This window comes from Osmerus mordax, chromosome 2 (genome assembly GCF_038355195.1).
Source record: "Osmerus mordax isolate fOsmMor3 chromosome 2, fOsmMor3.pri, whole genome shotgun sequence".
Taxonomy (NCBI): Eukaryota; Metazoa; Chordata; class Actinopteri; order Osmeriformes; family Osmeridae; genus Osmerus; species Osmerus mordax.
This window is the reverse complement of record NC_090051.1, coordinates 15,516,193-15,533,272: the sequence shown is the minus strand read 5'-3', so window position 1 is coordinate 15,533,272 and position 17,080 is coordinate 15,516,193. Positions and strand designations below refer to the sequence as shown.

The 17,080-nt window shown below is 47.1% G+C and overlaps 1 protein-coding gene across 1 annotated transcript; it reads left to right on the top strand.

Moving 5' to 3' along the window:
- The first annotated feature begins 5,829 nt into the window (after positions 1–5,829).
- On the top strand, positions 5,830–16,134 carry LOC136963324 (dehydrogenase/reductase SDR family member on chromosome X-like). Its single transcript, XM_067257428.1, has 7 exons — positions 5,830–5,967; positions 6,434–6,541; positions 7,394–7,462; positions 11,325–11,426; positions 11,538–11,745; positions 11,926–12,133; positions 13,476–16,134. Exons 1-7 carry the CDS (start codon positions 5,868–5,870, stop codon positions 13,677–13,679), a joined length of 999 nt encoding a protein of 332 aa, XP_067113529.1. The 5' UTR covers positions 5,830–5,867; the 3' UTR covers positions 13,680–16,134.
- The last annotated feature ends 946 nt before the right edge of the window (positions 16,135–17,080 follow it).

The following is a 17,080-nucleotide window of genomic DNA, read 5'->3' as shown; positions in this document are numbered from 1 at the left end:
CTAATACTGGTACTGCGTGTGTATTCACGACGCGCGCACATTTTACAAAATAGTCAGTGATATCAATAGAGTTTTTACTCTTAGAAATGTATCGAAGTTTTGGGTAGGCTAGCCAGGGAATGAAATACGACAAAAATAGCACGGAAGCCCCAAGTCTCCTATGAAGGGTCCCCACATCCTTCTATTCGAACAGCCATAGCAGTTTCTTACTGTCACTGAGCCTACTATAGCCTACATAAACCAACTAGGCCTATATGGCGAAAAATATAACTAATTCAAGTAGAATCACTGATGCAGAGACTCAGTTAACTCCTCTGTCTTCTTTATTTCATAATATGATATTGTGTATCTTACATGTCATCAGGCCAATCATGTTTTTTCAATTATGCCGTCGTGTGATGTTGAGTCATCAAAAATGTGTGAGGCTGATCATGTCTAACCTACAAGCATGTGCACCCGTTAGCCTTCAGGCGCCACAGTGAACCGCGCTTTATATCGAGAGGAATACAAATCAACCTGTTTCCCTATCGAGTCGCAGCGCAACAGCGCGCAACTTGGATATTCCCCGTTTGTGCTCTATCCTTCTGGGTATATGTAGACGTTTTCTTCTCAGATAGTTAAGAAGAGAGGTTGATGTAGGCTATTGGTTCGTTTATCAAGTCTCTTGAATATAAACTGAATCTGACTTCTCCAGGAATCTGAAGCACCGTTTGTAGGGGAAGCCCCACGCTTCCCCAAGTGGGAGTGTGGTCGCGTGTGTGTGTTCGTGTGTTTGTGTGAAAGAGAGAGCGAGAGAGAGAGAGAGAGAGAGAGAGAGAGAGAGAGAGAGGGGCAGAGAAAGAGATAGTACTGTGTGTGCATTTTGTGTGCAAGTGAGCCAGCTCGTCCGTCCTCAACAGTTGCCTTCGCTGCCTGAGAACCGAGAGGATAACAAAAGTGTGCTGCTCCTGAGCCAGACGCCGTTAGTGCGGAGCCACACTCTGCTCTGCTGGCTGTCTCTTGCTCTGACATGCAGTCGATCATCTCCCCGGTGACTAAGGCCATTCTAGTTGCGCTTTTTATCTTCGCCATCCTTCTCATTCTCTATGTGATCCTCTGGTACATATGTAGAGACGTTGACTGTGATCACGGGATCTGATCTACCTTCACGGAATTACGGATCAATCAAAGGCCAAGTGGGAACCGCACAGGAGGGTCACCCTGTAAGTCAGCATGCACGTGTGTTTTTTATGTGTGTGTTTGTGTGTGTGTCTTTGTGTGCGCGCCTGATAATGAGACACCTTGACGCGCGTAACATTAAAAGGTGCTCTGGCAGTGATGACAAAACCATGTCCCGCGTGGGCTTCCTTTCACCTAGGGCAATGTCTCTAAAATGCCTTCCAGACTTAGTCACATCAGCAATCAGTGTAGCTGTGGATGTATTGAGCCTAAAGGTGAAACAATGTCATCGATAATAGCAAACCGTTATCTCTGCCATCTAACTGAGGCAGGACCGGTTTATTAGAGCGCGAGGACAGCTAAATGACATTGCGCGGGGACAGTGTAGTGATGGACAATATCGGATTAGCAGACGGTGCCAATATTGTCTATCATGTCTTTGTAATAAACTCGCGTGTGTGTATGTGCGTGTGTGTGAGTGTTGTCCGTTGGAGCAACACGCGCGCTCTGTTCGGAGCTGCAGCATTAGTTCATTTTCAGTTCAGCTCGTCTCTAAGGATGCCGCTTTGACATTGGAATTTACATCGAAAACAAGCAAGATAACAAGCAAGATCAGAATAACAAGATCATTGCCGCGAAATGTACATTACTCCTTTATCTTTTCACAGGCTAAAGTGTGATTATCACGGCATTGCCCGTTCCTCCTCTTCACGGTACTGCTATTGGTTTCCAGTTTTTACGCATAGCTAATATGTGTCTTTGACATTTTTTACAGTCAAATTTTATTTGCCATCGTGTCTCTCGGTGTCCATTTGACCTTTAGTCATTCAGACCCCCTATTTGTGTTTACAATATTAGCCTGTGCGTAAATGAAGGACATAAAAGAAATCTATATAGGCCACAGCTCCGTTGACTTTAACCCTAAATCACACTGGTATTAGCACGTTTCACCTGTAGAATGAGTCCGGACAAACATCTTGCCATGTTCTTCCTATCGGCTTTCCCCTAAAGACATCCGAGCAAACTGCCCAAATGTGATCCTGAAGGACAAATCAAGGGCACAATGTATAGCCTTCTGCTCCATACCTTTAAGTAAATTCAGTTTTGACCCTGACGCATTTCTGAAAACAGGAAATGTCAGATTATGAAAGACTTGTATGGTATAGTATTTTCTATTCATGCGGGAACCCACATCAGAAGAAAAGGCGTAATACAGATGGTTGTCTAAAGAGTTTGATTTTTGAATGTCGCATCCCACATCATCTCAGTCTTGGATAACCGACATGTGTGGTGTATCTCTGTAGCAGCCAGCTCTGTATTTGCCCTATATTACAGGCTAATTGGGATCATCAATTCCCATGAGTGTGTGACTCATAACTGTATAATATTAATACCCTATAATAACCCCACATCAACGTTTATTTGTATTTATATCTTAAACGAAAAATGAATGGACTCAAAATATGTTTTACCACAGATTCCTGGTCCTCATAGCTGTGACTAATCCCAGCCCCCACACCTGTACCAGCCTGTGCTGTCTCTCTCTAACAGAGACTTATCAGCCCCCACCACTGACCTCTATTCATGTGCTCCCAGAGAGACTGAGGAGAGCCTGTTCAGAAGGGTACATGACTGTCGACAACAACCACACCACATTATCACTCCTAATACACTTTGAGTTCTGCATGTCAGTTCAAATGTCCTGAATCCCTCTGTCTGTCTGTGTGTGTGTGTGTGTGTGTGTGTGTGTGTGTGTGTAAGTGCAAAAGAGATGCGACAAAAGAGAGTATATATGCGCATGGGAAGATGTTTTAAAGTCTGAGACATTGTCTCGAATGACAATCGGAAAAAAGTGGAGCAGGAGAAACGGATCTGGGACTGTGTGTGCATGTGAGAGAGATGAGTGTGTTGTGCCACTGCTTAACACCAGCTGCCACTGCCAAAGCCATCCCATCGTTTTTACTGATGCGCTCACATCACTTCCCTCAGACACAGCGCCCCACTCATACACCAAGAAACATCGCAATCGCTTACGCACACATGCGTGTGCACGCGCGCACACACACACACACACAGACACACACCTCAAAGATGTAAAAATAGATCTCGTGTGACTCAGCTGTTATGTAAAGTCTGTCTCTGATAGGAAGGCCTGAGGCTCTTTCTGTCACTTCAGCTTGACGGTCAGGAGCTGAGGTGACGTGTGTCCGCAGTGGCCAAGTCTCGGCTCAGCTCCTCTCCCCCGTCTCTCATCTCCCATCCCCCCACCCCCCCCACCCAAAGGACTCACTGCCCCTCCTGGGTACAGTCAGTGTGGCATCAACACCACCCAGCGTGTGCTTGCACCCGATCTTGCGTCAACTTTCTCATTTCAAAAGAGGAGAAGAGTGCGAGATGGGAATACAGGCTCTGTTTAGAGTGGAGGGTTGAGAGTTGGACTGATCCGTCCACTCAAACGATAAATTTCAAACACACACACACACACGTGCGCACACACGCTGTTTCTCTTCCGGCACATGTCCACAAGCTGACAGGATGAAGTATGGCGTGAATCCCGAGCCTGTGTGCATGAGCCCCTGACTGCGAGCAGAGAGAGGGATCAGGGTGGCGTGTCGGGAGATTTCTCAGCACCTCATCGTGGGTCAGGGTCCAGGCTACGCACATGGACTCAACAGGCCCAATAGATTCGAATGGCTGCAACACTGATAGGTAGAGTGCGTACAGTAGCGTTACACAACACTTAGAAGAGAATACGGGATTGTCTGTCGCATTGGAAATTAAATGACGCAGCGGGCATTACACACTTATTTTAAGCTCATTATTTTTTCATTGTGTGTGTCCTGCAGGTGTGTGTGTGTGTGTGTTTGTGCATGTGTGTCTACCCTGTGTGTGTCTGTTGAGTTGTTCCATCTCATAGCTACAAGGGTGGAGTGACACACACACATAGCACATACATACACACACGCCGTGTAGTGTAAAACAGGCACTGCTGCGTGCTGTATCCTGGTGAGTGGTTAATGATAGATTTAATTGGTGTGCGGGAGTGCCCCTCCCCCGGCTCAGTTTTCAATTCGCTAATGGGAAAGCGTCAGCTCACTGAGGACAGTAATGAGGAAAAGAAGCGTGAGACATTATACGAGCGCGCACGCACGCACATACCTTCTCATTAGTGGAGAGAGTGAAAGGCATATGCACACTGATTGCATAAAGTTCACGAGTTCACTTTCATGCTTATTTACAGTCATCCAATTCGGAATAAACCCTCTTCCTGTCCAGTGACCAGGAAGCTGCTGATGAAAACTGCCATAGAGGCCTGGCAGAAAAAAGACTGTCTGTCATATTTGACGGGGCTGAGTTTCAATCCTGTCTGCCTCAGAGACACCTTCCCATTCTGCCGGGCTCCATGTCCCCTGTGCTTACAATCAGATTATGCAACGTGTGAAACTCCCAACGCAGCCATCAGAGACGAGACATGAGATTTGATCTGTCACAGAGCAGAACTATCAGGATTCCCAACAGTCTAATGTTTCGCGTTATTATTTATACACGGCTGTATAAGTGTATAAGGTAGAGTGTGTGCATATGTGTGTGTGTGTGGGGGGGGGGGGATGTGTGCTATGTCTCTTCGCTGTCCCATCATCCTAAATAATCCTGTTGTCATGCGTGAGATGCGATTTTTTCACTAAACAATAGCGGAGGAGCCGTGCCTCAATGACCTGTAGAACCCTCGACCTCACAGCCCTCAGCACACACACACACACACACACACACACACACACACACACACACACACACACACCTTAAAGCCATATAGGATCCTGGAGTCAATCTGTAAGATCTGTAGGTTTGTATTTCCCGAGAACCCAAGGTGGAGGGTATAGCTCGGTGGTTAGAGCATTTGAATGCAGGTCAAGAGGTTGCAGGAGGTGGCAGGTTCACATTCCCCCCTGTACCGTCCGTTGCATTGGATGAAAGCGTCTGCTTAATGAATTCCATTTCACTCCCAGAAAAGAACGTGTAAATTTGCAAGCACCGTAGATGGTTGTTTTTCACTTGGTTTTTGAAACCAGCCCTTGGTTCCAGAGAGGTGTTGGTGCTGTACTGCAAGAGTTTGGTAGAGAAAAAGAGGTTAACAGGTTTGGTGGAGTGGATATTTTGTCAGTGATCGATCCAAGAGTGTAAGTAGTGCGTGTTTTGGGGATGGGAACCTTTTCACACTTTACATAAGTCCCCTCCAGTGCAAATCCAACTGCACACTTCACAACTTCCCTCAGAGGTTAAGACACTCCGTCAACTGAAAAACACAATTTAAACTATCTCATAAAACACTATCATCCATGCATGCCACACAAATCAGACAAGAAATCCCACTAACTTGCCATCTGAATTTTGGACAGTTTTAAGCAAATGACGACTAAATATGTGTCTAAATTATAGTTCATTCATCAGGACTCTTTACGGTTGGGCAGATTTGTGGACCAAAAAAATAGATTTTCTCTAATATGATTAATCAATGCAGCTTTCATCGGGACCACTGTACGCATCCCCTAGGAAAGGAGACAAGGAGGCGAAGGCAACTATTGCAACAGGGCAACTGACGCGCCGCGAACGGGGAAGTGGCTGCGGTTCGTTAAGCTTGAACGCTCGTCTATGCTTTATTCTCCTGCGATTGATCAAGAGACCGGAGGAACACACGCACAATATCTAAAATGTCTCTCCTTGCGTATATTCTACCGATAATCAGGATTTATCTGGTCGGTTTGAAGGTTCTACTATGTCAAATGTTTAGCAGTCCTTTCACGTTGCCAGGTTGGTCCAGAGCTCATCCCGCATGCGATGATGAACGATTAGGTTAGACGAAAGGTAGCCAATAGCCCTGCATATATCATGTTGGAACATGTGGGGTTATCTAAAAGGAGATATATTACGCATTTTTGTACAGAGAACATGATTTAATACGGCCAAAGTTTACACCACCGCAGCTGCCTCGCTGTCTTGCTGTATAGTATTGACAGCGTGTTCTCAGGCAGACTAAAACTGCGTGCAGTCTGCGCAGTCCAACCAGCATGATAGTTTCATGAATATCTTATTCCAGGATCTGTTTTCCTTTGGGATGTAGCTATTACTAAATACTTCCCAAACTAATGGTGGAAGGTTTTTATTATTATCAACACTTCGTATTATCATAGAATATATAAGGCCACCAGAGTGTAGTAAAAATAGTAGATGATGTGCCAATGTTTAACATCCCTCTTCCTCTTTCTTCTTCTATCAGTGATGCCCAATCAACATGGCAGGGTTGCCATAGTGACTGGAGGAGCCAGAGGGATTGGCTATGAGATTGCTAGACACATGGCCAGCCTGGGGGCGCATGTTATCATAGGTACAGTATTTACCACAACACCTGGGACTGTCACTCACAACACATTTTATGACAGACCTGTGTGAGAATAGTGAGAATTCAGGAAGTAAAATCACTCTATGGTTTTCTTGGTTGCAGTCCAGGTGTGAGTAATGTCTTAAGACTTATGCTGCATAGTCAGTCTTGTTCTGTTTGTTGAGGCACCAATGTATTGTTATAGTGAATTAATTAGGTTGTGTGTTTACTACCCACCCCTAGCCCAAAATATGCTAATAAAAAAATAGGCAAATTATTTCCTGAGGGCAAAGTTTTAATCATCGGTGTTTCTGACAAAAACCTTTATCCTGGAGCGTACTGTATGTGGAGTTGGAGTGTGTACGTGCAGAGGATTGTGTGCGTGTACATATTAGCCTTCTGGCCCTCAGTCACACTGCATTCGTTATGAACAGGGAGTGTAGATATTCCTTCAGTTCTGCATCACTGAAACAGGCTAAATGTTGCTGTGCCCTTGAAAAGGTCTACATGATAATCCAAGATTAGTGTGTGTGGGCCGTGGCTTGTCTCTCTGCGTTTCCTCTCTCTGCATCTCTGATATGAACTGCTTTTGGTTGTTTGTTTACCAGCAGGAGATAGCAGTCGATTTTTCTGCCTGCGTCCTCCACCCCTCCATCCCCCTCTCTCTCCCTCTTCCCTCTCTCTCCCTCTTTCCCTCTCTCTCCCTCTTTCTCTCATTCTCCTTCTCCATCTCTTGTTGTTACTCTACAAGTATAGGCTGCTGAATATGCACTCAGAGACTAAAATGATCAACGCTAACCCCCCCCCCCCCGCCCCGCCCCCCCCCCCTCCACACACACACTCATCCCTCTCTCCCAGGTGGGAAGGACGAGCAAGAGGGCCTGTCCGCTTTGAGGAGGATTTCTAAGGAGAACACAGAGGCCAAAGGTAATTGTTTGCAATTGTGGCAAAACATGCACCACGCACACACTCGATGGGGATAACTGACTTGTTCGGTTGTTATAGGAGTGTCGGAAATGTGCTTGAGTTGCCGAAAGATGAAGGGCAGAGTGGCATTAGTTGGTCCCTGTGGGTGGTCAGAACCTTATTTACCACACACGCATACACTCACGCACGCACAGTCGGACCTGCTGACTGTGTGCCGGCAGTGTAGTGCTTTCGGCTTCATGTCCACCACAGAGAGCAAATGGCAATCGTGTCACTAATGAGGTTGGCACGTGAAGTTGCTGTTGATCTACTGGGCTCTAGACCAGCCTGGGACAGAGGGAGAGGAGAGTTGAAGAGAGGAGAGGATATGAGAGGAGAGGAAAGGAAAGGAAAGTAGGGGGGGGGGGGAGAAGGTAGGAGACGAGGAGAGAGAAAAACACAAGCGAACCAGAGCTCCGGCGCTGTGGAGAGAGCGTCAGGTTGGGCTAGCGTTCGGTTTAGAGGGTGTCATTGAAGTTGATTTCCTGGCTGGAACTGTTGTGAAATTGATTACTCTTTAGTAATTGGCAAGCATTGAAGCGCAGGGGACAAGGGGGTGTCCGCAAGATGGCATGCGTTTGGAATGAGAATGGGATGTGTGTGTGTGTGTGTGAGTGTGCACATCGGAATGACAATGGGATACAGACTCATTAGTATGTCAGGCATGATCTTCAAACATCTCTCTCCAAACATCCTTTGGCTTCTCAACAGAACCAGAGAGAGAGAGAGAGAGAAAGAAAGAAAGAGAGAGGGAGAGAGGGGGGGTGAGAAATAGACAGAGAGCTTTAAAACAAAGGCTGGGAGAATCAAGGTGAATCTGTGTGTTTGGAGCAGGAAACAGTGAATACCAATGCAGTCTGATATCAGATTATCCTGTTAAACATGCTAGGCATCAATAGTCAACTTGAAAGGGTCAGGCCTGTTTGTAGGGTTACATGCATGAGTGTGTGAGAGAGAGTGTGTTGTTTGTTTGTTTGTTAGTTTCCCCAAAGGCATTTTGTTCCAGAGGGTGAAGTGTCTGTAGGCCTATTACATTAGCGGGGAAAACGGATACGCTAATGAGTTGTGACTGGAGGAGAGTTTATTCAATGGGGCTTTGAGTATTTGGGTACAGACGCAACAGTTGTCTCTCTCTCTCTGTCACACACACAGATACACACAAACGTCACCTCTGCGAAGCCGTACACTAAACTGACATGTCTGTCTCATGCGTTTAGTTGTGCGGTAGCCTCCACAAAAGTACTTTGCCTGAAACCACAAGCCTGAATTATGAGTGAGAAATGGTATGGATTAGGTGTGTGAAAGTGCAGTGGGCTTTGTGTGTGTGTGTGTGCGTGCGTGCGTGCGTGTGTAACTGTTCTGTGAAACCAGGGACAAGGCCGTTGGTGGGGTAACGGTGTCCTTCACATGTCCTTGCGTTTGTTGTTGTCAGTGTGTCTGCCGTTCTTCCTCTCAGACTGGAGTTCTCAGTAACACTAAAGCGCTCCCCCACTGAGCGTGCTGCCCCGTTTTAATGATCTCGTTAGATAGTGATTTGTTATTAACTCCAGCAAGATTGAAAGTCTTAATCAATCTTGGGAGTCAGATGGCTGAGCGGTGAGGGAGTCGGGCTAGTAATCTGAAGGTTGCCAGTTCGATTCCCGGCCGTGTCAATTGACGTGTCCTTGGGCAAGGCACTTCACCCTACTTGCTTCGGGGGGAATGTCCCTGTACTTACTGTAAGTCGCTCTGGATAAGAGCGTCTGCTAAATGACTAAATGTAAATGTAAGACTTGTGCCAGGGTTCTCTGTGAGGCCATGTTTATCACAGACATGGCCTTGTGTGTGTGGGTGTGTGTGTTTATACTCTATGTATGAGTCATCCAATTCATCGGAGTGTGTCAGTGCTGATGATAAACTAGAACTATACACAGTAAAACTGTCATATTTGATGAAGAGCTGCTGTGCGTGTGTGGGAGAGAGAGAGAGAGATGTCAAACTAAAGAAGACTTAGCCTCGTTAGCAAAAAAGAATCTTCTAGGTAAATGATGCCCTTCTCACACTGGAAAGCTGCCCAGTTCTATTCAAACCACTGTGTTTTATTAGCCTTAACTGGAATAGACGAGACACTATGATTACCCAATCGACTCCTCCGTGAGGTGAAGCTGGGCCTTCTCTATCACATGTCAACATGTCATTAAAACTGGGGCAAGCGAATGCTGTCTCCCACGCACCCTTATATGGTGCAGAAACCACTCCATTTATTTCCATGACACACATTTTCTTTTTCTGTGAAGTCAGAGCGAATCACAGAATGGGGTTGCTGTGATGTAATGGCTACACCCTCCCCCCCAACTCGGCACTATCGTACCACTCACAAATCAAAGTGTGTGTGTCTGTCTGTCTGTGTGTGTCTGTGTGTGTGTGTGTGTGTGTGAGGGCCCTGGGGAGAGAAACGGAGGACACGATGTGACTGGAGAGACAGGAGAGATGGCGGGGTTGGGGGAGGGCTGATGGGGAGGACAACCGAGGGATGACTGGCAGGTCTGGAGATAATGCTCCTTATCAGCCGGCTATCTCTCAGACGGCTGTGGTCTGAGCCGGACGCAGGCTCCCGGGCGGTTCTCCGTTACCTGCCCATCCCTGACCTAGCCTCCTCTCCTCTTCCTGTCTGCAGGGTGGCTGTCCTCCACTTGACCTTCTCCCCACCGTGTCTGTCTCCCTTCATCTCCCTCCAGTGCCCCCTCCCCCCCCCATTTCCCCTTCTGCCAACGGTCTGTCCCTTACTCTAACTTCCACTTGTCCCTGTATCACTCCCACCTCTGCTCCTCAACCTTAGGCCCGTTTGTCCTCATTGGTCCCCCTGGGGGCTGGTCCAGGCCAGTGATTCCGAGGGATGGGCCTGACATACAGTACTCACCCCCGCGCCAGGCATAGCCTGACACACTGTCTGGAACTTAATACACCTTTCCACACACAGCGGGGTTAACAGGTCAGCATATCCCACTCTCCTCGGTGATTACCTCCCGTCTGTACCTGCAGATCAAACCAAAGCGGCGGCTCCTTCCTGTTCCGTCTTATCCTTCATGACCCTGTACCCAGTGAGGAGAGAGAGCAGAGGGGAAGGTATTATATACGTGTGTCAGAGAGGAGCCAGGCAGCACCAGCACACAGAACTCCATGTAGGAGATTAATACACACTCGGGCTGCTTTGATGTTCCGGCTTCGCCATGGCTAGCAGAAATAATCCTGTTACAATAGCGTTGATCAGTGTGTGTGTGTTTGTGTGTCTTGTAGGGTTTTGGAGTGCCGTGTCGTAGTGTGTTCTTCTGACTTTGTTCCTGTCTCTTCCTGCTCCAGCACCACAGAGCAAATGCTGGCAGAGGCCAGGCTCCTAATGAAACAGCCTTGATAGAGGGGCATGGTTAAGATGGCTCCTGACAGTGGCCTTTCTAACAGGCCTTGGCCACTGCAACTGTCCCTACTACACGTCTCATTAGATGGTCGGGGTACAGTGTTTCTCAACCGGTCTAACCTACGTCTCTGCTCGCCTGTTCTCTCTGCTCTGCTGTTACTTTGTACCGTATGTAGTTCAGGCGATGGGAAGTACCTTCTGCTGTGCAGAGGATTGTGGGTCAGAATAACGAGACAAATATTCGGGCTCGCATACTGCAAAAGGCAACTGGATGCAGTTGGACATCCTGGTATTTTTGGCACACCGCATTTCACGTACTTTGTATTGGGACGAACAAAATGGTTTTCTGGCATACTAAATGGTACTGTCGTATTGGTATTGGGACACACCTGTTGTTAAACAAACCCTGTCGTGTGTGTGTGTTCCCAGTGGAGTTTGAGGTGCTTGACCTCGCTTCGCTGCAGTCAGTCCGACGATTTGTTGAGACCTTCAAGGGGCGGGACCTGCCCCTGCACATCCTGGTCAACAATGGTGAGTGAATCAACCAAGCACGAGTGCATTGATTTGCCCTGATCCTGTTTATCAAACCCTTTGTTGTGTGTGTGTGTGTGTGTGTGTGTGTGTGTGTGTGTGTGTGTGTAGCTGCCGTCATGTTCGTGTCTGAGGGCTGTACAAAAGAGGGTTTTGAGCAGCACTTTGGGGTCAACTACCTTGGACACTTCCTGTTGACCTTGCTGCTCCTGGACATCCTGAGGCACTCTGGGAAGTGCGGTTCCAGCGCGCGTGTGGTCAACGTCTCCTCGTCTGCTCACCGTGCTGGAGAGATCAAACTCCACGATCTGCAGAGCAGGTAGAAACCAGCACACACACACACATACACACACAGAAACAGACTTGGACTCAGGTTCAAGCTCGGACTCATGACCACTGACATATGACACAACGGTAGCTGTGCATTCAAACCAGTCAGGAGGCGTAAGATGAACAATGCTCAGTCCTTTGGTTTTCTCCTCCCCTTTCCTCTCCTCAGAAAGTGCTATTCGCCCCATGCCGCCTACTGCCAAAGTAAGCTGGCGCTCCTCTTATTCTCGTCCCACCTACAACTGGTGCTGGCGAGCGGAGGGTTCCCAGTGAGCTCCTGTGCGGTGGACCCTGGCATGGTGGACACAGCCCTGTACCGCCACCTCCCCGTGCCTCTCCGCCTGGCACAGCGAGCCGCGGCTCGTCTGTTCTTCAGGGTAAAGATCTCCCGCTGTTCCGACTAAGTACTCATAATATTAGCACAGCCAGTTTAAGACATGCATAAATCATCAAGCTCACGCACAGATAAACTCCTAACCCCCCCCCCCCCCCCTTATACACACACACACACACTGTGCATACTCTGTGAACACTCTCAATACATGAGGCTTTTCTCTGAGCATTAGCTCCATGCTGAGAATGAGCAAGAGTCTGTTTAGTGCAGAGCGGAGCGGAGCTCGATTATTTCTGAATATTTGTTGCATATCTTAAAGCTTTGGCCTGGGGGCAGTGTTCATTTCTGTAAGATGAGATAGAAGTAGACGGGTGTGTGTGTGTTTGTGTGTGTGTTTGTGAGCATGTGGAAGTTTGTGAGTTTAATCATTAGAGGCAGTCGCCTCCAAACACAATCTTTCTGGGGCATTTTCCCCACAACTATCACACAAACACACCATTAATCACATGCTCTGCCATAGAAAACAAAACACACATTAACACACACACCATGTGCATAAGCACATTGACTAATTTAAGATTAACTACACACCCCAATTTCAGCCTTATCCTGCTCCTTCATAAAAAATAAAATGCTTTCCTTTTGAGTCTTTCTCAAATGCTCGAAGTGATACAAAAACACAGCCAATAAGCATACACAACCCTTCCAAGTGATGTGTTGGAGAAGCTTGGAAAGGCACTCATGCAACAGTTTTTTCACCTTTTAAGGGCAAAAAGGGACTGGATTTATCACCAAATGATAGCACATTTAGTGATAAATTATATTAACCATTGGGGTTTAACAAAAGAAAATCCAACAAATGGCTGTGCTCTACCATGACCAGTTCCACCCAGTCTATTCATAAAATCTGTGTGTGTTGATCTACAGGGATCATTATCAATGAGGGGAGCAGCTGTAGTGACAGGCAGAAAGTGTGGGTCCTTGTCTGTGGCACACACACACACAAAACATCCCTCTGGCTGCTGTGAGCCCCTGCTGTTTACTGCTCAATGCATCCTGCCCCTCTCTAAACACACACACACCAGACACACACACACACACTCACAGGGATATGGGTCTTCGCCACAGTCTTCTCTTTTCACCTGTACTCAGTAGGAGCTGCTTTTGAAGGCAAAAATACACAACACAAATCTGATCTCCACATCTCTCTTTGAACATAGCTTCGGGTCTCTTTCATGCACAGACACGCACATACAGATTGGAAAGCATGTACAAATTACAGACTGTTGCCACAACTAGGCTAGGACTGGCTCTAGAAAAAGCACTGGAACTCAAACATATATACGATATATTTATTGGTGATGGCGTGTGTTGTGTTTCCTTAGACCCCATCAGAGGGTGCGTCCACGGCGCTGTACAGTGCTCTGTCCCCCTCCCTGGAAGGAGATGGCGGGGGCTACTGGGCTAATGGACGCAGGGAGATGACATCACACCCCGCCACCCACGACCCCCAGCTCCAGCTTCGTCTGTGGGATGCCAGCCTAAAGCTAGTGGGCCTAAACGCTAGCAGGTTAACAACGCTGGGTTAACCCCAGGACTAAGTTTTGGACAGAAGACTTATTTTGGACTATCTTGGAAAAACCCTCTCCTCCTCTACTCATCCTTCCCTCCTTCCCTCCCTCCCTCTATCCTGGCCTCCACTCGTCCCTCCTCTCGTCCGGTCCTTTTCTCGTGTCATATCTGGCCGTTATCTTTGTGTTTGACAATCCTTCCTCCAAAACTGGATACGGGACTGACGGTGGAGGATGGCCCCCCCGTCCTTCTCTGAGATCTTTGTGAAAAGAAAAGAATGGACCCCTCTCTCGCTGGCATTGTGAACACACACACACCTGACCAAGCCGTGAGTGCGCTGGGCTTCTTCGCAAGGGTGTGTGCGCTGATCCAATCTTTTCCTAAGCGGGAAAACCTCCCTCTCCAATCAGAGAACGCGACTCCTCCCTGGTGTGATGTCATCCGGACGTGTCCGTGAGTGTCGCTGTGTTCTCCGTGTCGTCGGTTTCGTCGATGTTGCCCGAAGCGTTGCGCTTTCTTCAGTGTCTCCGTGTGATCTTTCTCAGAGCAGCTTTCAAGTTGGTTTCTCTCTGTCCTGTGCCGTGCTCTCTGATGCTCTCTGGTTAGACGAAAGGAAAGATTGAACTAACAGCACATGTATCCACTTTCATTGTGTTCTCTCAATCGGCCTCTCTCAGTCGGCCTCTCTAAGTGTACATTGTGTGTGTTTTACTCTTTATCAGTGTTCGTCCTTATTGTGTTTTTTTTATGCACAAGATAAATTGTAAATGTATTGATAGCACAACAACACACTCTGACTGGTGAGCCGTGAGTGAGAGTTGGAGAATATTCCGTATGTGTGTTTGAGTATCTGAGCTCTGATTGGTTCTCTGCTGCTCATTCATTTTGGCCCAGCTCCCAGTGCATTGTGAGATTGTGATTTCCCAGCGGTGAGAATCAGAATCCATGTGCAGAATAAAGACAAAGGCAAACACCAACAACGCACACAAGCAAACACACACACACACAATACCAACGACATATCCAATCATGGGGCTTATCTCAACAAGCACATCAAAACAAAAAAATACACAGACTACCATCCCATCCACACTGTGATGTACCTAAACACTCTGAAAATAACAGCCTTATCTGAAGCAAAGCTTTTTGGTTTTGGATTGGAATACAGCTTTCGCAAACATACTCATGCGGACATTTACTCACATTTATACGGTTCACTAACCCTAACCTTTCACTGTGAAGATTGTTGGCTGTGTACTGCTGAGAGCATTATGGCTTGTGCTACTGTATCATGTGTTTCCTAGACGGAGGTATTACCGAGCTAGGTGGCAGACGATGCAGTACTGCCCTGAGATGACGATGCAATGTTCTAGATGCCACATAACTCCCTCACCTTCTTCCATCGCGGAGGTCAGAGAATCTGGGACGGCGGATCTCAAGAACACTTCATCTGCTGTCTGTGACCGATGGTCCGTTTAAAGCCGTGAAATCACTGTGACGGATAGGCAAGCTCTGACTTCATTATATGTGCCAAACACACACCTACGCTCACACACGCACACACCTCACATATCGATGAAACTAACATCCTGTTCAAAGCTCGCCCCCTCTGACCGTCGAACCATGTCATAAAAACAAGCTCAATCTCAAGCTCAAATACTAGCTCGAAACACTGACATGCGAAGGCTTTTCTCTAATCTTCAATTTTTTCACTTTGTTTTTCTTCCGAGCACAAGGTTTATGTCTTCCAAAGATACTGTCTGTGAGAATAGAATCTAACTGTGTTTGTTGGTAAGTTGCTGGGCTGCTTGAAGCACCAAGCCTTCAGCGTCAATCGAGTGAGATCTGGAAAGACAAGCAGACAGGGTGTGATGCTCTGGTCCTATGAATACTCTAGGATTGCATTTATATTAAATGTTCCAATCCCAGTCTATTTGAGTCTGATTGTGTACAGAGTATCTATAAACAGAAAGGAGGTCAGAGGAACGAAACACCCAGGTCCAGATGGATAGAGGTGTTTGTTCTTAAAAGGTTCAGCTGTTCCAGTGGTGGAATTGACACCAAAAACAATGTTATTTGTCTTCCTTTACTCTGACTTAATACAACCACCTTTCATTCTGCATGGAAGTCGCATAGGAACATACCTAAAGAATCTTGCATCAGATTGAAACATTTATGAGGGAAGGATGTCTGAAATGTGTAAAAAATAGATTTTATTGGTTGAAAACAATGTTGCTTTGCTGTGCCTGAATCTGTCCCAAGATATTTAACTGTGATTTTTAATTCACTTTACAGTCTGAAGAGTAAAAACTATGATATGTCTCGTCCTTTGTTACATCGTTGTCAATTTTATTGAATTCTCTGGAACGATGGGAGTTGTAGGCTGTTGCAGTATTCTGTGTGTGATTGTGACGTTCAGGACACCTCCTTTTCTAACACCCAAAGCCTCTCAATAAACATATCATTGTGCCACTCCTGCTTCATCCTTTACACGTGTGTGTGTGTATGTGTGTTTTGTGTGGGCAGACGGTGTGTGTATGTCAGGCTGTCTGATGACAATGTTCAACATCAGGGACGACCTGGGGCAGTGTCTGAACTCTGGGTCTCAAACCTCCGACTCTACATCAAGGGTCTACCAGTCAAACCGCATCCACTCGAAAAGGGCTTCAACGAATCTCCTTTTCTCTGTATTTCCCCCCCCCCCCCCCCCCCCCCATCTCTCCACCCCCTCCTCCCCTCTCCCTCTCCGCCTCCGTCCCTGTCTTTCACACTCGCACAGATACTCCCAGGCGCACGGCCAAGCCACGTCCTCGTGAAGAGCTCTCATTTAGACACACATAATGGTCTGGCGCGGCGAGGGCTCATGTTTCCCTGAGCATTGTGAGCGTCTCTGAGAGGTCTCACTGACGTCCCCACCTTCCGCGTGTTCGCTTTACCCATTCATCACAGAGCCTCTCCTGAGTGGTTCTCATAACACAGTATTGGCACAATCAATTAGCCTCTCCCCTTTCAAATTAATTAACGTTTCCCCCTCCATAATCACAAACAATACTTAGTCATTAGAAAACCATTAGAGCAGCCTCTCTAAGAGTGACATGCAGCGACGTGCCTGTAACAGGCAGATCTCCTTGCTAGGACGTTGTGTTCCTTCACTGAGGTGACTGAGAAGCTAAGGAGCTGCAGATAGCTAAACAGCAGTCCTCTCTTCGGTTTATAATCTCAGACCGCAGCTCCAAAGAGCTCCAAACCAAAGGCTATCTCAAATCCTTTTAGATACTTGTGACAGGTGTCATTCGGTTTTGGAACTATTTCATTGGTTCTTCTGTGGTAGGCAGGCTCAAATACAGAGAAATCCAGGTCTGGTTCACGTCTTTGATCTCAGGGGCTAAACCTGGCTTCAGTTTTTTCGTGCTTGGCT